The following is an 18,788-nucleotide window of genomic DNA, read 5'->3' on the forward strand; positions in this document are numbered from 1 at the left end:
CCTTAGGAGATCCTGGCTAACCAGTGCCTCTTTCTGCAGCACAGAGGGTTGTTTTTTTTGGATCATGTTAATGAAAGATGCAATTAGATAATTACAAACCCAGACATTCCATGGCTTTTCACATCTTCTTCCATAGCTGCAAAAGGGACACGTTGAATTTTATCACACCACAAAATTTTTATCCTTGCACATCAATCATGTTATTTGTCTGTCCAAGAATTGCTCAGGAAGAGGAAGCACTTCTAAATGAATACTTTTAAATGTGAAAGGGTTTTGGGGTGGCTAAAGCTCCTTAACAGCTGCCATTTCCTCCTCTGCCTGGACAGAATTCCCATTTCCTACGGTGCCCCCCACTCTGCCCCCACCAAGGACCAAAACCAAGACGGTTTCTGAGGGCAGGAACGTCACCTTCCGCTGCGGGCAGAAGATCATCCACAAAAAAGGCAAAGTCTAGTAAGTGCTCTGTCCTTACCCAGGCCCTGGGAAACTTCACATGCCAAAATCCATGAGGAACAATGACAAAAACAGGCTAAAGAAGAATGGAGTTTATAATCTGGAGCTCAAAAAGGATAAAATCCAATTTTATATTTTATATATAGCACAAAGCTAATTCCTACTCTCAAGTTGAACTCCCTGTCTTGAATATTTACATTCTTTATATTCTGCAAAATATTCATTAAATTTTTCTAGTTTTATTTTCTGTACGATATTTCTATGTTTATAATTCTATTTTAAAATAATTTTATATTTCATACTTTTATTTTTAAATATTAATATTTACATTATTTATATTCTGAAAAAACCCCATAAATTTAAATTTACCCTTTCAGGTTTTGATTAGTTGGTTGCTAGTGAAGTTACTAAAGTACTGAACAGGTTCTGGATGTATCTAAAGTTTAAGTTGGCTCAAATCCATGACTTGGTTTAGACTTGAGAACCCAAATTCCCATCAACTTTCAGAGATTGAAACTCAAAAATTCCTCATGATTATACGTTGATTATCCACCTGAAATAAAGAGTACAACTCAACTGTTTTTTGGTAAAGTCTGTGCTCTACACTTATTCAGCAAAATTTATTAGTTGAAATAACTAATATTGAGTTTAACTTGCACTCTTTTTCTTCTGACAGCTGGTATAAAGATAAGGAACTTCTGGAATATTCCTATCCAGGTTATTTAGCCCTAAATGAAGACCACATGAGCATCATTGCAAATGCAATTAATGAAGGAACTTACACTTGCATAGTGAAGAAAAAAGAAAGGATCCTGACTACTTACTCCTGGAGAATCAGACTGAAGCACTGACCCAGCCCTGGATTCAGTTCCTGCTCCTTCTGTTTCCAGTTTTTTCTTTGGCATTTTAGATTTAATTTCCAGTAGTGCAACTGAATTCTCCAGCAGCTGCTTCGGTACCTTGGGCAAAAGAGATTCTGGGACTGGTTACTGGAATGTCAAACTCTTCCAGATTTGTTTTAAAGATAAAGAATTTATCAACTATTTGCTGTACAGAGAATTAAAAACCTTTTTTTTTTTGTAAGAAAAGTGTCAGATGGAGCTGTGTGGGGCACTGCTGCAAACCAGGAGCAGACTCTGCCCCAGCCCCTGGGACAGTGGGATGGCAGGAAGAGAACAAGTCCAACACTCCCTGAGTGTTTTCCTGCTATTTTTTACATCCTGCTGCACTGCAAATAGAAGAAACGACAATGCTAAGCCTTAACATTGCTTTTCTTTCACTTGTCAGGAAGATGAGGATCACACAAATCCTGTTTTGCTCCTCATTGTCCATTCCAACATGTTCAGTTCAAGGAGCCACAGAACAGATCTTCCCCTCAAGTGGTTTCCTGTGGTTTGAGAGTTTTCTTCTTATCCCAAGAGGAATTTATTGCTCAGAGCTGGTCCTTGAGGAGTCTGAGCTGCTCAAAGTTGGTTCCTTGAGGGGTCTGAGCTGCCCAGGGTTTGGTCCTTGAAGGGTCTGAGCTGCTCAGTTTGGTAATTAAGGGATCTGCATTGCTCAGTTTGGTAATTAAGGGGTCTGAGCTCTCAGTTTGTTAATTAAGAGGTCTGAGCTCTCAGTCTGGTCCTTGAGGGGTCTGAGCCTTGGGTCCTGTGGGAGATGAGGTGATTTCCTCCCCCAGGATGAGGTGAAAGTGCCACATCCAGCTGGAGAGGAGCTCAGGAGAGGCTGGCAAAGCTGGGAAGGGAACAATTCCATGTCACAGCCAAACTGTGCAGTGGGGTCATGCTTCAATCCTGCACAGCTTCCCTGCACTCCTGCTTTTCACTGGGCTCCTGGGGAAGCTTCTGGAACCAGGAATGTTCAGCTGTTTCCCCTTCAGGCCTGAGGGGAACAGGGAGTTTTGTCTTCCTGCACAGGAAAACAACCAGACAGCTTTCCCAACTCACCACAATGCAGCACATCCACATTCCAGCCTTTCCCTGGGAAAACTCTCCAAAACGGACTGAAACTGATAAAATGTTTAGGATTGGAGTTAATCCCTTACTGGCCTGGTGCCCAGCTGTGGTTGCAGGAAAATGTGGTGGTTTCCAGATCTCCCTGTTCCCAAAACAAAGTGACAGCTTCACAAATCAGGAGGTCCAGAGGATGAGATTCCAACATGATTCCTCCTCTCCTCTTTCCCCAGAAAGGACTGGAATGTGGCCTTGCACAACCACTAAAGCTGAATTCTTCTCTGGATGGAAAAAGGGCATATATTTAAAAAAAAAAAACTTTCACAAGAAATAAAGTTTCAAGTCTCCATATTAAATATTTTTGATTTATAAAACAACAGAGTAATTTTGCACCACTGTAAATACATTTACAGAACAAAAAAAGAAAAAAAAAAAAATCTGGTCAGGGAGTATCAAACCCAGCCCAGCTCTAAGGTAACAGGATACAAATGTCAGAATTGTCATTTTTCTTTTTGCCCTAAATATATTCAGACACAAACAATTTGCTTACTTTAAATAAAAAATAAACTCTCTTTACTGTCACCAACATCCCACTTTGCTGCATGTGAAGCAATGAAATCCTTCACACTATTAAACAATTGAAATTGTATTTTAATTCTACAAATTTACAAGGAAAACAAAACAAAACAAACTCAACAAAAAAACACCCCTAAAAACAAACCAGAAACTGTTCCAGGACTGTTATTTCAAGTTGTCCTTTGTCACAGTTTGTGATGATCCTGGGGTTTTCAGGTAACTCCAGTCCTCTAATGGAATGCAGCAGATAAACTCCACATTGATTTATAAAACAAGAGCCTTGGAATCTGTGATAATATTTGAGTTTTTTTCACAGGGAAAAACATCTGGTGCCCCTGACAGAGAACAGAACTGGGGCACTCAAATCCACTCACATGAATGGTGCTTTTTGGGCTTTTTTTTCCTTCCTTTTTCATGTTGAGTTCAAAACTTGAGACTGAAGCCAGGTCCCGCAGCAGATGCTCCTTGATTTGTGGTGGTCAGATGGAAACCTGTGTCCTTCAGGTCATCATCACCCTGTGAAAACCAAGCACAGGACACTGATCAGGGGCTGGGCAGCTGCATTCACCCATCCAAAAATCTAAACAACAAAAATAAATCGTCTCAAGATGAGAAATAAATGTTTGATTTAGTGGCATCACAGTTAAGGTTGATGCTGGGTTATTCATAATCCTTAAATATTGCTATTTCAAAATGTGCCATTGCTAAAAGCCATTTGAATGCTCCTAGTTCCTGTACGCACTTTTGACTGAGAAAGATAAAAAATCTGGTATAAATAAGTGTAAACTTCACTCATTGAGCATCTAATCCAACACACATCCTCCATGGCAGTGTTTACACTCAAAAAAAAAAAAAAAATCAAGGCTAAATAAACTTTTTGTATTATGTAAACTGTAAATTGGGCACAATACAGTACAGTGCCATTTCAGCCATGCTGAGCCATGGAACTGGGAATAAGAATTTTCTGGAATTAGGGGCCTAACATGCCATACTTATGGGGTCAGCACAATTCCCATGGATAGACAGCACAGATATCCCCACAGAGAGAATCCAGCCTGATCTTTTAGGAATTCTCCAAGACTGGTAAAAGGCATCTATTTCGATCCCCAAGATCTGTATCACTCACCAGGCTGTGGATTTATTTCAAAACCAAATTTAACAGCTTAGTTGAAGGTGTAAAACAATGAATATTTTCAAAGGAGAAACTGCTCTGCACTGGGATAAACCAGACATTTCTTTCTGATTGTGCCTTGAGATGATCCTGGCAGCAGAACAGTAACTGGCACTGACTTTGGGAAGGAAAGCTGGACTTTCCCTGGTCTTTGGGAAGCAAAGTTGGACTCTCCTTTGGCTTTGGGGAGAAAAGCTGGACTTTTCCTGCCAGCCCAGGTGAATCTCAGGATCCTGGGATAAGTCCAGCCCCAGATGAGGCCCTGGGGCTGTGCCACACCCACCAGTACTGACTTTGGGAAGGAAAACAGGACTGTCTCTGGGCTTTGGGAAGGAAAACAGGACTATCTCTGGGCTTTGGGAAGGAAAGCTGGACTGTCTCTGGGCTTTGGGAAGGAAAGCTGGACTGCCCCAGGGCAGGCTCTGGAGCTGTGCCACACTCACCAGTATTACCTTTGGGAAGGAAAACAGGACTGCCCCAGGGCAGGCTCTGCCCCGTGCCACACTCACCAGCAGTGACTTTGGAAGGAAAGCTGGACTCTCCCTCCCTCAGGATCCCAATCAAAGCCCAGCCCAGGGCAGGCTCTGCCCCAGGCCACACTCACCAGCAGTGACTTTGGAAGGAAAGCTGGACTCTCCCTCCCTCAGGATCCCAATCAAAGCCCAGCCCAGGGCAGGCTCTGCCCCAGGCCACACTCACCAGCAGTGACTTTGGAAGGAAAGCTGGACTCTCCCTCCCTCAGGATCCCAAGCAAAGCCCAGCCCAGCTGATGCTCTGCCCCGTGCCACACTCACCAGCAGTGACTTTGGAAGAAAAGCTGGACTCTCCCTCCCTCAGGAGCCCAATCAAAGCCCAGCCCAGGGCAGGCTCTGCCCCAGGCCACACTCACCAGCAGTGACTTTGGAAGGAAAGCTGGACTCTCCCTCCCTCAGGATCCCAGGCAAAGCCCAGCCCAGGGCAGGCTCTGCCCCAGGCCACACTCACCAGCTGGCTGTAGCCCAGCCCTCCCTCGGGGGGCCGGGGGCTGGTGCCCCTCTTGACCCTCTGCTGCTCACTCTTGGCTGGCCAGGTGGGGAACATGGAGGGGTCGATGGGCAGGGGGGTCTCTCGGAAGTACTCGTGCTTCAGCCCGTCCTCCGCCGTGATCCGCCGCGCCGGGTAGTACGTCAGGAAGCTGCCAAGGGGAAAAAGGGAGATTTCAGCCCCCCAAAATTGTCAGTTGCTCAGCAATGAGGTTGAGGGTTTTGTGATGCTCAACACTGGGTATTGGGGATGATTCTGTTACTGCTGTTGGGTGTAATTCTATTAATTTGGTGTAATTCTATTAGCTGGGTGTAATTCTGTGAGTGGGTATTGGGTATAATTCTATTCCTTTGGTATCATTTTATTACTGGGTATTGGGTATAATTCTATTAATTTGGTACATTTTATTACTGGACATTGGGTTTTAATTTAGTGTAATTTTATTCCTGGACATTTGGTATAATTCTATTACTTTGCTATAATTTCATTACTGGACATTTGGTATAATTCATTACTTTGGTATGATTTTATTTCTGGACATTGGGTATACTTATATTAATTTGGTATAATTTTATTACTGGGTATTGGGTATAACTCAATTACTTTGGTATCATTTTGTTACTGGACACTTGGTATAATTCATAGGGTGTAATTCTATTAATTTGCTTTAATTTAATTGCTAGTATTGGATATAATTTTATTACTGGGTATTAGGTATAAATCTATGACTGGGTATTGGATATAATTCTGTTAATTGGGTATTATGTACAATTCTATTAATTTTGTATATTCTGTGACTGGGTATTAGGTGCAATTCTATTAATTTGGCATAATTCTGTTAATGATTACTGCCACATCATCCAACAGCTGATTTTTAGGGCAGCCTCCTCCATGAACCTGTAATTTATGGGACAGCAGATGGAACTACACATCCAAACAGCTTCTGCAGGGATCTGCTCCCATAGTTATAAATCACTGGATACTCAGACCCTTGGATAGACAGATAAAAGCTCCAAACGGATCCAGGGTAATTCCATTAGAATATTTTACAATTTTTCCTATTTCAAGAGAGATTTTAGACATTCTATTAATGCACCAGGTACTCCTGTAACACAGTTTTACTGCACAGCCTGGGCTTGATTTTATAAACCTTTTACAACACAGAAAATTGTTTTCCTGCCCACAGATTCCAAGGGATCCCCTGGAATTGGCACCCACTTGTTCATCAGGTCAAAGCCCTGGTCAGAGAGCAGAGCCCCGAATCTCTTGCGCAGGTTGTTGTAGGGATATTCTGTGAAGGTCATTTTCTTCACTGCTGGCAGCTCGTTGTAACCAGGCCAGATCTTTTCACTGGGAGTACCCAGATCCTGTAAATTAAAATATCTCTTTAATAAACTCAGAGTGCAATCCTTTATTTATTCATTAGGAGTTGGGAAGTATCCAGAGAAAACAAACACAACAAATTGTGGTCTCAGCCTATTCAAAGTGTGGCAAAGCAGATTAAATAACTTTTTATTGAGGCTGAATCTCTGTTAAGGAACAACAAGCACTACTCCAATGCTCCTGTTTCTAAAACCAGTCAAAATCCCAAAATATTAAAAAAATTACCTTAAAAACTTTGTTAATCTGGTCGATTTCTGACTTCCCTGGAAACAGTGGCTTCTGCGTCAGCAGCTCCCCAAAAATACACCCCACTGACCACATGTCTATGGCTGTGGAATATTCCTGGAAAGAAGGGAAATAAAGTTACACCTCAGAAAAATCAAGAAGATATTTTCACCAACTTATTTGGAGGGATCTTATGGTTTCTGGAGGTTTATTTGGGTTTTTTTGAGCACAACACACACAACCAGTCCCATATCCAAGGGCCAGCTCTCAACTGTAATTATTTCAGATTTCTAATTACTGTGAATTATGAGCAATACCAATGTACACAAATCTTGCAGGATGAAAGGTGGAAGTCTCCACGCTGACGTCTCTCTTTTCCACTCACAAACAAAGCAGCACAGCTGATAAATCAGTATTTTTTTTGGCAGGGCTCTTGCCACTGCAGCCCTATAGAATCCTGATTTCACCCAGATTCCATTTACCAGCAGAGAACATTCTAGAATAGTGCCAGTGCCTTGTTCTGCTCTCAGATGTCACAGGTTTTAGACTAATTTAAAAAGGCATTTAAAATCCAGCTGACATAGGTGACATTTTGCCACAATCCATGAGGAGTTCATCAGCACTGACCACGTCAGCACTCCAAGGGACAAACTCCATCTGTCACCCATCCAACCCTGTGTGTGGGGAGGATGGGTTTTAGATGTCATTAGGAGGAATAATACTGAATATTCAGGATTTTCAGCTATGAATCAGTATAAAGACCCAAGCATGCTCACACTTTTAATCATGATTTGTAAAATACAGTCAGGCTGCAGTCACTGCTCCAGCAGCCAGAAGGAGGAACTCACCTTTGCTCCAAGCAACAGCTCTGGAGCTCTGTACCACAGGGTCACAACCACAGGGGTGTAGGGCTTCAGGGGAGACCCATATTCCCTGGCTAATCCAAAATCTCCAACCTGAAAGGAAAATAAGCAACATTTCCAGCACTGCTCATTCATCATCAATGCCACGATGGCCACTGCACAGAATTTTTGGCACAGCTGTAACTCTGTAATTCTGCAGCACAGAATTTGTCCTGATTTCCTCCATTTTTTTTTTTCCCTAATTCTTACTTTTAAAATGCCTGAATGACTGAGCAGCAGGTTGGAAGTTTTCAAGTCTCTGTGAAGAATCCAGTTGTCGTGGAGGTGTTTGACCCCTCGTAGTAACTGAATCATTAAAGTCTTCACTTCCCCTGGAATGATAAGAAATGCATTGAAGAAAATAAATCTACCTTTAATTTGTGGTTTGCTTGTTTGGAGAACAGGGAAAGGGGCAGGAAGGAGTGGCAAGTTAAAAGCACAGTATAGCCTGCACCATAAAAATGTGTCACAGAACAGCAAAATTAATTTGGGTAGCTGGAATTCATCCAAATTATGCTCAGAAATTATTGTCTCTCATAGGAAGCAGCCAAAATGAAAGCCCAGTGTTTTCTAGTTCAGCACAGGGGAAACACTCCCAGCTCCACCCCAAACACACAAACTGTATTCATCACCAGCTATCACCACGATGATCAGCCAACACCTTAATTTGGGTCAGGTTTTACAGAACAAACAGAAAAAGGCAGGAAGTCTCAGTTCCAAGGAACACAGGACATTCCAAAGCAACACACGGCACTGCCCAAAGCCAGCAGGGCCATTTGTGTTGGCCACTTTTCCAGCTCTGAGAATTCCAGGGCACTGCGGCAAGCAGTACCTGGCAGGAAAGGCTGTTTCATTGTTTCCATCAGGCTCTTGAGGTCGTGCTCCACATAGTTCATCACAATATAGATTTTATCCATGTTACTGCCCACAACGATCTCCTGCAACACAGAACCAGACGAGTAAAATCTACAAATGGTGTTTAAAAAGCATCCAAAATCAGTTTTAGAAATGTACTGGCAAGAGGATGGAGGCTGCCATTGGTAAAATCATTAGAAAATGTATTTTTTCTATGAAAAACCAGCTCATTTTTCGTAAAACATCAGATTGTGCAGACAGTGATGCCTATACAGCCTTATGAGCAGCACACAACTGTTCACAGAAGGAAGATATTTTTGTATTTAAAAGCCAAGTGGAGTATCTCAACAACAGAAGTACTTCAGACATAGAAGACTGCAGCCTTACTCTGACAGTGACAATATTCAGGTGCTGCGCTTTCAGAATTGTATTTATTTCTCTCAGAGAAGTAATGGGAAAACCTTCCTTCTCCTTTTCCATTTTCAGTCGCTTCAGAGCCACTATTTCATCTGCAAAGGATGAAAACATCACACAGTTAATAATTCACATTAACAGGTGTTCTCTCACTGATTTAATATTTAATTATCTGTGCTGTTTTGCCTTGAAAACAAACAGCTTGCTGGTGAAGAAAATATTTTAAATTTTGTTCATTACTGAAAAATGCAGAATGATCATCTGCAGCCCTAGACACCCTGAAGGAAGTGGAAGGCACTGATACCCACCAGTCTTTTTGTCCTTTGCCCTGTACACCACGCCATAGGTTCCTTCTTCAATCCTGTTCAAACACTGGAATTCCTCCACGCTGCGACATCCCTGAAAAAACACCGGGACAACATTTACCCCTCCAGCACCTGGTGGAAGGCTTTGCTTTTTCAAAACTTCAGCAACTTCACAGTTAAAATTTACCAGAAGAATTCAGCTATAAACCATATGAGAAAGGTACCTCTGGGGTTTTTCATAGAATTTCTAAAGGAATCTTGGACAGAGCCTGTGTTTCAGGAGATTAACTAAATTATTCCATTCACTTTTGCACAGAATAATCTGAACCACAAAGGCAAAGGCAGCAACTCAGCACCTTTCACATAATTAATTAGTAAAAATCTAATTTTTATTAGTATTTCTACACTTTGCTGTTGGCTAGATAAAAAATAACCAGTTTCTGTTTATGAACACAGAAGGATCTATGTTCACAAGGATCTACTTTCAGACAGCAATACCAAGATAACAGATCTCAATGATATAATTACATTCTTATCTACATTTAAGAGGGTGATCTCCTACCTGGAGGGCAGGAAGATACTTGGGAAGCTCCTGTTTCAGCTCGATGGGGGAGGAAGCTGGAGAATCAGGAATGTATTCCCCTTCTGTCATGGCATTGGAATGAGGGGATCCCTCCCCGACCTCCTCCTCCTCCACCTCACTCCCTGCAGAATCCCGGTCAAACCTCGACTCTGGAACTTTAAAAGTCAGAATCAGTCGTGGAAAGAGGAATTAAACTCATCTTTAGGCAAAGAAAGGTGCTGACATTGAGCACTGCATGGGAGAGGATGGTGGAGAAGCCAAATTTCTCCTCTTGGCAAAGGTGATGCTTTCAAGAATCCACCTACAGTTTCCAGTGTTAATGCAGCAGGTCAGAAAAATAAATCTTTACACCAGAATGAAAGAGAAAACTGACCCAGGATGTCTCATCCTCATTCTGGGTCTCATTCTCTGATTTTGAGAGGACAAGACAAAAGAACACAAAATGAAAGAGAAGGAAACATCAGCCAATTAGACCGATTCCCTCTAAGCATAAAGCTTGGAGCAGATTTCAAAGAATTTTTGAGTTTGACATGAGAATAGCATTTTAATCTTTTAAGTATCTGTAGAAATAGATTTATTTAGCTGCAAAAACTCAGGCAAACGCTTCTTTAAAACATTCAATATTTGCATTGTACCAACTGGGATGTGGTTTCCATTCTCCCGTTCCTCCTCTTCACTCATTTCCTCTTCGCTCACCTCCTCTGCAAAACAGAACCAAGTTTTATTAGAAAAAATCCACATTTCTGCAGCTCCTTGGAAGACAAATCCCTGATGAAATCCTCTCCTATCTCACCAGCTTCTGCACTGTCAGTGACCAAGAACTTCTGTTTCACCCAGACAGCAAATGCTTCCAACAGGGAACACAACTCTTATCAATTCTCTGGGAATTGGGATGTGGGCAGGTAAATAAATTATGAATATTTTCTTATTAACTGTAATTGATTTTGAAGAAAAATACCCAGCCATCAGAGCCTGCTCTTGTGTCTTTTCTTTACTAATTAATGACAAGAACAGCTGCACTCAGACTTCTTTACTAAACTTTGTGTTATTACATGTATTCATTCAGAAAGAAGTTCTATAATTTGCAACAGAAAATAATTCAAAATTACAAAGACATTTGGATTTCACCACACCCCAAAGAAGTGCAAACTGTGCTCTGCAGAGTATCTGATGTGTTACAGAACCAGTTAGGGAGACAAAAATGGCTTTTAGGTTTCTGATCTGGCTTCTTAGATGAAGAGTTGGTATTCAATCTACACAAAGGGATAGAATAGGACTTGTACTTGGTTTTTTTTTCTTTTTAGTTATCTTAACCTGTGAGGTCTCAGCCTAGCCTAGACTAAGAGAAAAGGAAAATATGCAAATAAAACAACACAGGATGAGGAAAGAAAGAAAATCACACACCCCTGCAGCCCTGCTTGGTGATATCCTCACCTGCTGATTGCTCAGACACTTCCTCAGAATTGCTCCCTGTCTCCTCCTCCTCCTCCTCCTCTTCCTCTCCCTCTTCCTCAGAGCCTTCACTGCTGGACTCTTCCTCCTCCTCTTCTGAGCCTGATCCAGATTCTGTCCAGGAATAATCAGGCACTTAACACTTGCAGTGTTTGCTCAGCAGAGAAATTAATGACATCTGCACAATTAATTACAGGTCCTAAACTGCATTCAATCACCTGAGGAAGACTCTGCTGAGCTGGTTTTTCTCTCACTGTCGCTGATGTCTTGCAAGTCTGACAGAGGATCCCTCTCTTCTGGCTTCTCTTCTTTTACTGCTGAAACCACAAAAAATTAAAAACACAGTGCTAATTGAGTATCACTTCCAAGCCCCTGAATTCCCAGTTAACTGCTTCACTTTCTGCTGGCATTAAATCAGTGCTGAATATTCAGTATTGGAATTTCAGAGCACTAAAATAAAAAAAAAAAAAAATCATTTTACACTCTGCTCAATGACAAACAGCTTTTCTGAATTACAGTGGTGCAGGATCAACAGCCAAAAATATGGAATATTGACCTGATTTTTTTGATGTGTTCCTAAGGTCTTCTAAGATGAATTAAAACAGGGGGGAAAAGGGAAAAAAAGGACCATGGTGACAAGAATCACCAGGACAGGGTTCCTATGCTCTGGTTACTCTCAGTGCTCACTGCATGAAAAATCCCTGCTGGTTGATGAGGCAGGAGTCCCAGGCTTGCTGCCTGCCTCCACCTGGAATTCCAGCAGATTCCATCCTGCTCATAGTGGCTACACTTCTTTTGACAGGTGCACACGTTAGCAAGGCAGACACAGAGCTTTCCTCCTTCAAACAAAGGCATTTTTATGTCACTTGTGCAAGTTCTCTACCCCCAGAACCTTCAGGGGGGATCATTTTCTGGCTTGGAAAACAAAATCCACCATCTAAGCAGAGCTCTGCCTTCAGAATGCAATTTCTTCTTCAAGCTGCCAGAATCAGTGATGCTTACATTGATCCCTGTGAGGTCACTTTTTATCCCTTTTTAACCTGCAAGGCAATTCAACTGCAGGATTTTAAAAATTCAGTCAGCTGCTTCTTTCACCACTGAACCGGGGAACTCATTTTGCAACTTTTCCAATTGCTACTCCTACCCCTAAATCCATTCCATTTATCACTTGCGCATCTCCTGCAAAACCAGCACTGCTTTAGAAAAGAGATATTCCTGAAGATTCCAGAGTTGCACCGCTGGGGCTGAGCCGGACAAGACTTTAACTGAGCCCCTGGGATGTTTGTTTGAGACTAAAAATTAATTGAATTTGATTTTTACCCCAGCCCAGCTCCTGCTGCCCCCCAAGACAGTGTAGAGTGGCAGATGCTACCTGGTTTCCTGCTCTCTCCTTGCTCAAGCTTGTCTCTCTGCTGGCGCAAAGGGCTGTGACTCCAGGGTCTCATTTTTACTTTGTCTCCATATTCTTCCCTCACTGTTCTATGGTGTGCAGAAACTAGGGAAAACAAAACCACAAAAAATTGTTACAGCTGCCTAATTAGAGTTGTCCTGTCTGCCACAGACACCTGATTTGAATGATTTTTATTTTTTTTTAACAGAGTAACGGGGAAGAGTGGGAGAGGAACCTACTTAAATCTGGGAGAATGAAGGGCTTTGATTTATCTCAAATAAAATAAGGATTTGTACTGCTTAGAGAAGGCTGCTGCCACATTTAAAAAGAGAAGCAAGCTACCCTGTATGTTACACAGTAAATACCCTTATTCTACAGCATTAATGCCAGAGAAAGAAGTGGAAAATATGTAAAAGAATAAAACCAGCTGAGGTTTAGAAGGAGCTGACGGAACATTTAGAGCAATAAAACCAATTAAATGAAAGGTTACACAGATTGAGCACTATCAGCATAAAGCCAAGCACAAAAAGGAGCTGTTTGGTATGAGCTGAGCAAGAAAGAGAAAGCAAAAAATATGCTATTCTTGAATAATCCTTTTCACCTGATCACAGGAATGGGCTCTGATTTTTACCTCTGAAAGCTGGGACAGAGATCCTTGAACCAAAAATTATCTGAGCTGAGGCTGCAAACACCCAACACACGCTGTGCAAAGAGTTCAAGTGCAGAACTTAAACTGTTCAGGCACCAGATCCTCCCACCTGACTCCCACTACAGCATTTTCCATGCCTGGAGTACTTACATGACCTCTCCCTCTTTGCAATTTATTCCCCCAAATCCTTAAAACATTGTATTTTGAGGTTTCAACCTCTATCAAATTGAGTTAGATTCAGCCGAAGAGTTCAGAAGCACTGGAATTGTGCTGGGTGCACACAGTGGCACCTCCAGAAATCTTGTTTTTATAGGAAACCTCCCTGACAGGGAGAGGCGAAGACTCACTGACTGACCAACTTCTCAGGATATTTAAGGCACATAATATCATCCCATTGTTTTATCTCCCCATGTAAAACTTAAATTTCCTTTCCCTTCCATGTCAAAGGCTTCCCCGCTATAATTTTTTTAAAATTCTGGCACTGCTTTAATAAAAAGCACTTTCTATCCCTCCATTGCACCACTGTGCCAGCAGGTAGGAAAGTGATAGTAAATATGAAGAAGATTTATACAGAGGGAGTCACCTTCTCTCCTGGCTTCCCTCTCCTTCCTCCTCTCCTCAGCTCTCCTCTCTCGCTCCTTTTGCTCCCTCTGTTCCTTCTGCTGCTCCCGGATTTTTCTTTCCCTTTCTCTCTCCAGTTGCTCCAGACGATCTCTGAAAAATAATTTTTGTTTGTTACAAATTCAACTCATGAAGAGAAAGAAAACTGGTTTGCAGCAAAACCACAGGACTCAACTTCCTTATCAACACCCCCAGTTGTGCATCAGTCAGAAAGGGGTGGAGTTTTTCAGCTGATCCTTTAAAAAACAGGTTTAAAAGATCCAGACCAGGAGTCCTCCACCCTATCAGGATTTAAACAGAAATTAAGCCAGTCCAGTTAATTAATCCCCAGATAATCCAGATAATTAATCCCCTGTGCAAATCTGGCTTGTACTTATTTTTTTTAGGTTGGAAAAAACCTCTAACACCATCCAATCTTTTCATTACAGTGAACCACTGGCAGTGACTTCACCTGGAATATCCATGGTAATAAAGCACTTCAAAATAATTAAAGCAAAGAACACATTCCCCATCAGACAACACATTTCCAGGAACACACACGAGTTTTCACTGTGGATATTTTTTTTTTGGTCATTTCACACCAAGAAATGCCCAGAGGAGGCAGCTGCTGATGTCCTTCCCCAGGGGAGGGAGGGATGGATGTACCTCTCCCTCCTGGAATGCTCCCTTGCCATCTCTCTCCGTTTCTGTCTCTCCCATTCACGCCGGGCTTTATCCTGCTCTTCTCTATGTCTCTTCCTACGCTCATGCTCCCGTTCTTTCTCTTTCACTCTGGCATGCTTCCCTTGAACAAACAGAAATCAATTTCCAAGTGTTACTGCTCAAAATAACCACCAGAAGCAAAACTTAGGGGGTGAAACTGATGGGAACTATTGCCGTGACCTCTGTTGTTTTCTTAAAGGGAAAATCCTGTTCTGAAAGGAAGTTGGCGAGCCCAAAGTCTGTAAGATTTTGCATGAATACTTGTATTAAAGTAAAAAGTGGTTTTAATTGAGAGGAAGACAATGGGAATGTCTCTAAGAAGGAAATTTTTAGACTCTTATCAGGCTTCAAGGAGTAAAAGTGACCCCAGTGTCCCTGTCCCAAAGTGGTTTCTGTCCTCTCAACCATGTTCACACCCCTGCCATTCCCCTAAGGGCTCTAAACACAGCCAAAGAAATAAAAACAGTTTAAATTCCTCTGTCTTATCCACCTGCTGTGTTTCTATCAGTCTGAGTTATTGTTATTTACTCTATTCCCAGAAAGCAGAAAGTTCCAAGAGTGGCAAGAAGCACCTTCTGCAGAGTGACTCCTGTGCCTGCGTTTTTCTTTCCTCTTCTCATCTTTCCTGTGATGAGTTTTTTCTTTCCGGGACATTTGCTGGGGTGGTTTGATAGCCAAGGAATCATCTTCTTCTCCCCTGAAAGGCAGGACAGAAATAAACTCAGGGAGTTGAATAAATTCAGGAGTAAACTCAGGGAGGTGACAGGGGAAATCAGATTTCCTTGTTTGGAAAAGATGCCCATTTTATATTGTAAAAATATGTAAAAGAATAAAACCAGCTGAGGTTTAGAAGGAGCTGACAGAACATTCAGAGCAATAAATCCAATTAAATGAAAGGTTAACACAGATTGAGCACTATCAGTATAAAGCCAAGCACAAAAAGGAGCTGTTTAGTATGAGCTGAGCAAGAAAGAGAAAGCAAAAAGTATTATTTGTTCTGCTGTTCTTGAATAATCTTTTCCACCTGATATTTATATTGAGTTTCCACAATAAATCCAAACTGGAGCACAACACTGTTAAATCTTAACCAGCGCTTCAAAAAGTTACCCTGGAGTGTTCTATAAAAAGGATTTCCACTTCTGCACACTAAAAAAAATTGATTTTCCCTTCAGATAGTTGAGACCCTTTTCTCAGGATGCTGAAAGGTTAATTTTTTATTTTTATTTCCTCACTCTTACCTGTCTTCCATGGAGTCTTCCCTCCTGTAAGGTGAATTCCTGATGGTGATTTCCATGCGATGGTCTCTCAGCTCCCCCTCCTCAAGAGAATCCCTCTTGGAATCCCTGTCATCTGACTGAGGGAAGCACACAGAGAGGAAAACCCATTTATGTGTACTGCTCAAAATGAAAATAATTCAATGTTACTGACATCTTCCACTGCTGGCTCAAGGACTGGTCATCCCTGTCAAATTCTCTGATTTATGACAGCAGTGCTTTATTAGAGCTGCATTAATTGGACATAATTAGGCAAAATTAAGCACTGAGGAGGAGTGCAGTAACTATTGTGTGCTTTTTTTCTCCAATAATTATTTTGTACACAGCTGTAAAAAACCAAACAGCATGATAAAAGTGATTCCAAACCCATTATTTTAACCCATTCTTCTATAAAACCTTTAAAAGTTGCTCCTTGAACTGCAAGCCCCAGATGATTATTTTATTTATTTTTATTTTAATAAATATTTGTATATTTTTATTTATTTCAAATTAATTTGTTCAAACATTATTGTATATAACTATATATAATTATCTAAATTTGAATTATTAACTACATTAATTTCTCTTTTCTGACCAATAACTAAATAATAATAATTCTGACCAATAACCAAACAACAAGATAAAAGTGATTCCAAACCCATGATTTTAACCCATTCTTCTATAAAATCTTTAAAAGTTGTTCCTTGAACTGCAAGCCCAAACTTTATCTGTTTATTTATATACATATATTTCTATCTTTAAATTTATTTAAAATTAATCTATTTAATTTAAACATTCATTATTGTACATAATTATATATAATTATCTAAATTTAAATTATTAACTACATTAATTTCTCTTTTCTGAACCAATAACTATAACAAAGCACAGCATATAATGCAAGACCAGTGAAATCTTCACAAAGCATCATATGTTTGTTAAACTTTGGAATTGGAGACCACACAGAAAAAACTTCAGCTGACAGAGCATGAGAAAATCAGGAAAATCACCAGAAAATCAGGCACAGCACCCCATTAAAATGAAGCTTTTTATTAACAAAGGAAATAATTCCATTAAAATGAGTCCCAAAGGGCAGCTTACATTTTTCATACGTTTGATCTCTGCCTTCTCCTCTTGCTCCTTCCTTCGTTTCTTCTCCTGGAGAATCTCATCTAAAGTCTTCACCTTCCAAGAATCCTTTTCATCACCCATTTGAGTTAAAAAAAACCACCCTCTGTAAAAGAATGAGACATTGACAAACCCCACAAATAAACAGAGAGAAATCAAAAGAAATCTATTTTACACCCATTTTTTTCAGCGCAAACACTTCATGTCCTATTTTTGAGTAAAGCCATGCTGGAGTTGATTTATGGTGGACCAAAAATGTTTGTTTTAAACCCAAAGGCAAGATCCTGCTAAGAACTCAGGGAGCTGCTGCAGGGCACAAAAATCAATTTATGGCCAAGGTCTGGCGCCACAGATTTAACAACGAGCTGAGGCCTCAGGGAGGAAACAAAGCTTGGGGGAAAAAAGGACACGAGGAATGTGAAATTTATGGGATATCAGGCAGAATTGCTAAGATAAGGAAGAAAATAATGCAGATTTCAGCTGTCACTGAGGAAAAGGTAATTCCAGCACGACTGGCGTCCCCTCAGCCCCTCAGTGTCCCTTCAGCAGCGCTGGTGTGCACTCAGCAGCCCGCTGTCCCCACAGAACCCCCGCTGTCCCCTCAGAATCCCCGGTGTCCCCTGAGTGGCCCGGGTATCCCCTCAAAGCCCCGCTGTCCCCTCACCGTCCCCTCAGAGCCCCGCTGTCCCCTCAGAGCCCCGCTGTCCCCTCAGAGCCCCGCTGTCCCCTCAGAGCCCCGCTGGCCCCTCGCTGTCCCCTCAGAGCCCCGCTGGCCCCTCTCTGTCCCCTCACAGCCCCGCTGTCCCCTCTCTGTCCCCTCAGAGCCCCCCGCTGTCCCCTCGCTGTCCCCTCACAGCCCCGCCGTCCCCTCGCTGTCCCCTCAGAGCCCCGCTGTCCCCTCGCTGTCCCCTCAGAGCCCCGCCGTCCCCTCGCTGTCCCCTCAGAGCCCCGCTGTCCCCTCACTGTCCCCTCGCTGTCCCCTCAGAGCCCCGCCGTCCCCTCGCTGTCCCCTCACAGCCCCGCCGTCCCCTCGCTGTCCCCTCACAGCCCCGCTGTCCCCTCGCTGTCCCCTCACAGCCCCGCCGTCCCCTCGCTGTCCCCTCACAGCCCCGCCGTCCCCTCGCTGTCCCCTCACAGCCCCGCTGTCCCCTCACAGCCCCGCTGTCCCCTCACAGCCCCGCCGTCCCCCCGGCCCCGCTCACCGCCGCCGGGGTCTGGGAGCAGCAGCGCGCGAGTCTCGCGTCACTTCCGGCCGCGCCGCGCGCCGCTGACGTCAGCGCCGCCTCACGGCGCCGTCATTAATGCAGGGCGTTAATGAGGCGTTAATTGAGCCGCTCCCCCCTCAGAACGGCCGAGCCGAGGGGCTTTAATGAACCCCGCGAACGGGCGGCAGGGCTGGGAATGGAGCGTTGGCACCGCCGGGCCGCATTTAATTACACGTCGAAGCGCGGCGTTTGAATAAATTGGAATAAATCTGAATAAATTGGATTGAATAAATGCGTTTGAATAAGTTTGATTCCAACCAAAAGCTGCAGTTCTTACATGGGAATGAGTGAGAGTGTGAGGGAGGAGGGGACAGAGGTGACACCAGGTTCCCAGAACAGCAGATCCCTAATTATCCTAATTACGATCCCCATGATGCACTAATTATCCATCCCCCATTGGAAATATGACAATATGAGGGGAAATTATGCTATAGAATGGGAAATAACGGGATATAATGGGGAATAATGGGAATTAAGAAGCAC

At 42.6% G+C, this 18,788-nt stretch overlaps 2 protein-coding genes across 13 annotated transcripts in view; one reads left to right on the forward strand and one right to left on the reverse strand.

The window, feature by feature from the left end:
- MMP23B (matrix metallopeptidase 23B) overlaps positions 1-1,304 on the forward strand; it is a 15,093-nt gene extending 13,789 nt beyond the window's left edge. For all 4 annotated transcript variants that reach the window (XM_085558742.1, XM_085558740.1, XM_085558739.1 and 1 more), the window contains 2 exons: positions 327-453; positions 1,130-1,304. In XM_085558742.1, coding sequence (XP_085414868.1) covers positions 327-453; positions 1,130-1,304 — 302 coding nt within the window. The remainder of the gene's footprint in view (positions 1-326; positions 454-1,129) is intronic.
- Positions 153-18,375, reverse strand: LOC110470319 (cyclin-dependent kinase 11B). 9 transcript variants are annotated; one of them, XM_085558730.1, is made up of 21 exons: positions 18,243-18,375; positions 17,014-17,146; positions 15,898-16,013; positions 15,232-15,356; positions 14,603-14,741; positions 13,920-14,050; positions 12,670-12,792; positions 11,516-11,614; positions 11,280-11,411; positions 10,481-10,546; positions 9,825-10,000; positions 9,266-9,356; positions 8,931-9,052; positions 8,521-8,626; positions 7,899-8,020; positions 7,635-7,742; positions 6,787-6,903; positions 6,397-6,545; positions 5,140-5,329; positions 3,359-3,500; positions 153-2,689 (listed from the first exon to the last, which is right to left on the reverse strand). In XM_085558730.1, the coding sequence occupies exons 2-20, from the start codon at positions 17,122-17,124 to the stop codon at positions 3,408-3,410; spliced, it is 2,316 nt and encodes a 771-aa protein (XP_085414856.1). In that variant the 5' UTR covers positions 17,125-17,146; positions 18,243-18,375; the 3' UTR covers positions 153-2,689; positions 3,359-3,407. The 9 variants fall into 9 exon arrangements, with proteins under 9 accessions (XP_085414856.1, XP_085414859.1, XP_085414857.1 ...); XM_085558733.1 differs by lacking the exon at positions 153-2,689 and having other exon boundaries at positions 3,039-3,500; positions 9,825-9,994; positions 11,516-11,611; XM_085558731.1 differs by lacking the exon at positions 153-2,689 and having other exon boundaries at positions 3,039-3,500; positions 11,516-11,611.
- Between the last annotated feature and the right edge of the window lie 413 nt (positions 18,376-18,788).

Source organism: Lonchura striata, chromosome 21 (genome assembly GCF_050655825.1).
Source record: "Lonchura striata isolate lonStrDom1 chromosome 21, ASM5065582v1, whole genome shotgun sequence".
Lineage (NCBI taxonomy): Eukaryota > Metazoa > Chordata > Aves > Passeriformes > Estrildidae > Lonchura > Lonchura striata.

Bases quoted from the DNA above. Each gene is read 5' to 3' on its own strand.
- LOC110470319 (XM_085558730.1), bottom strand. From the start codon at position 17,124: ATGGGTGATGAAAAGGATTCTTGGAAGGTGAAGACTTTAGATGAGATT. The intron at 11,412-11,515 runs GTGATTGAATGC...ATTCCTGGACAG, and splicing joins CTCAGCAGAGTCTTCCTCAG to AATCTGGATCAGGCTCAGAA. The intron at 5,330-6,396 runs GTGGGTGCCAAT...TCCCCTTGGCAG, and splicing joins GGCTTTGACCTGATGAACAA to CTTCCTGACGTACTACCCGG.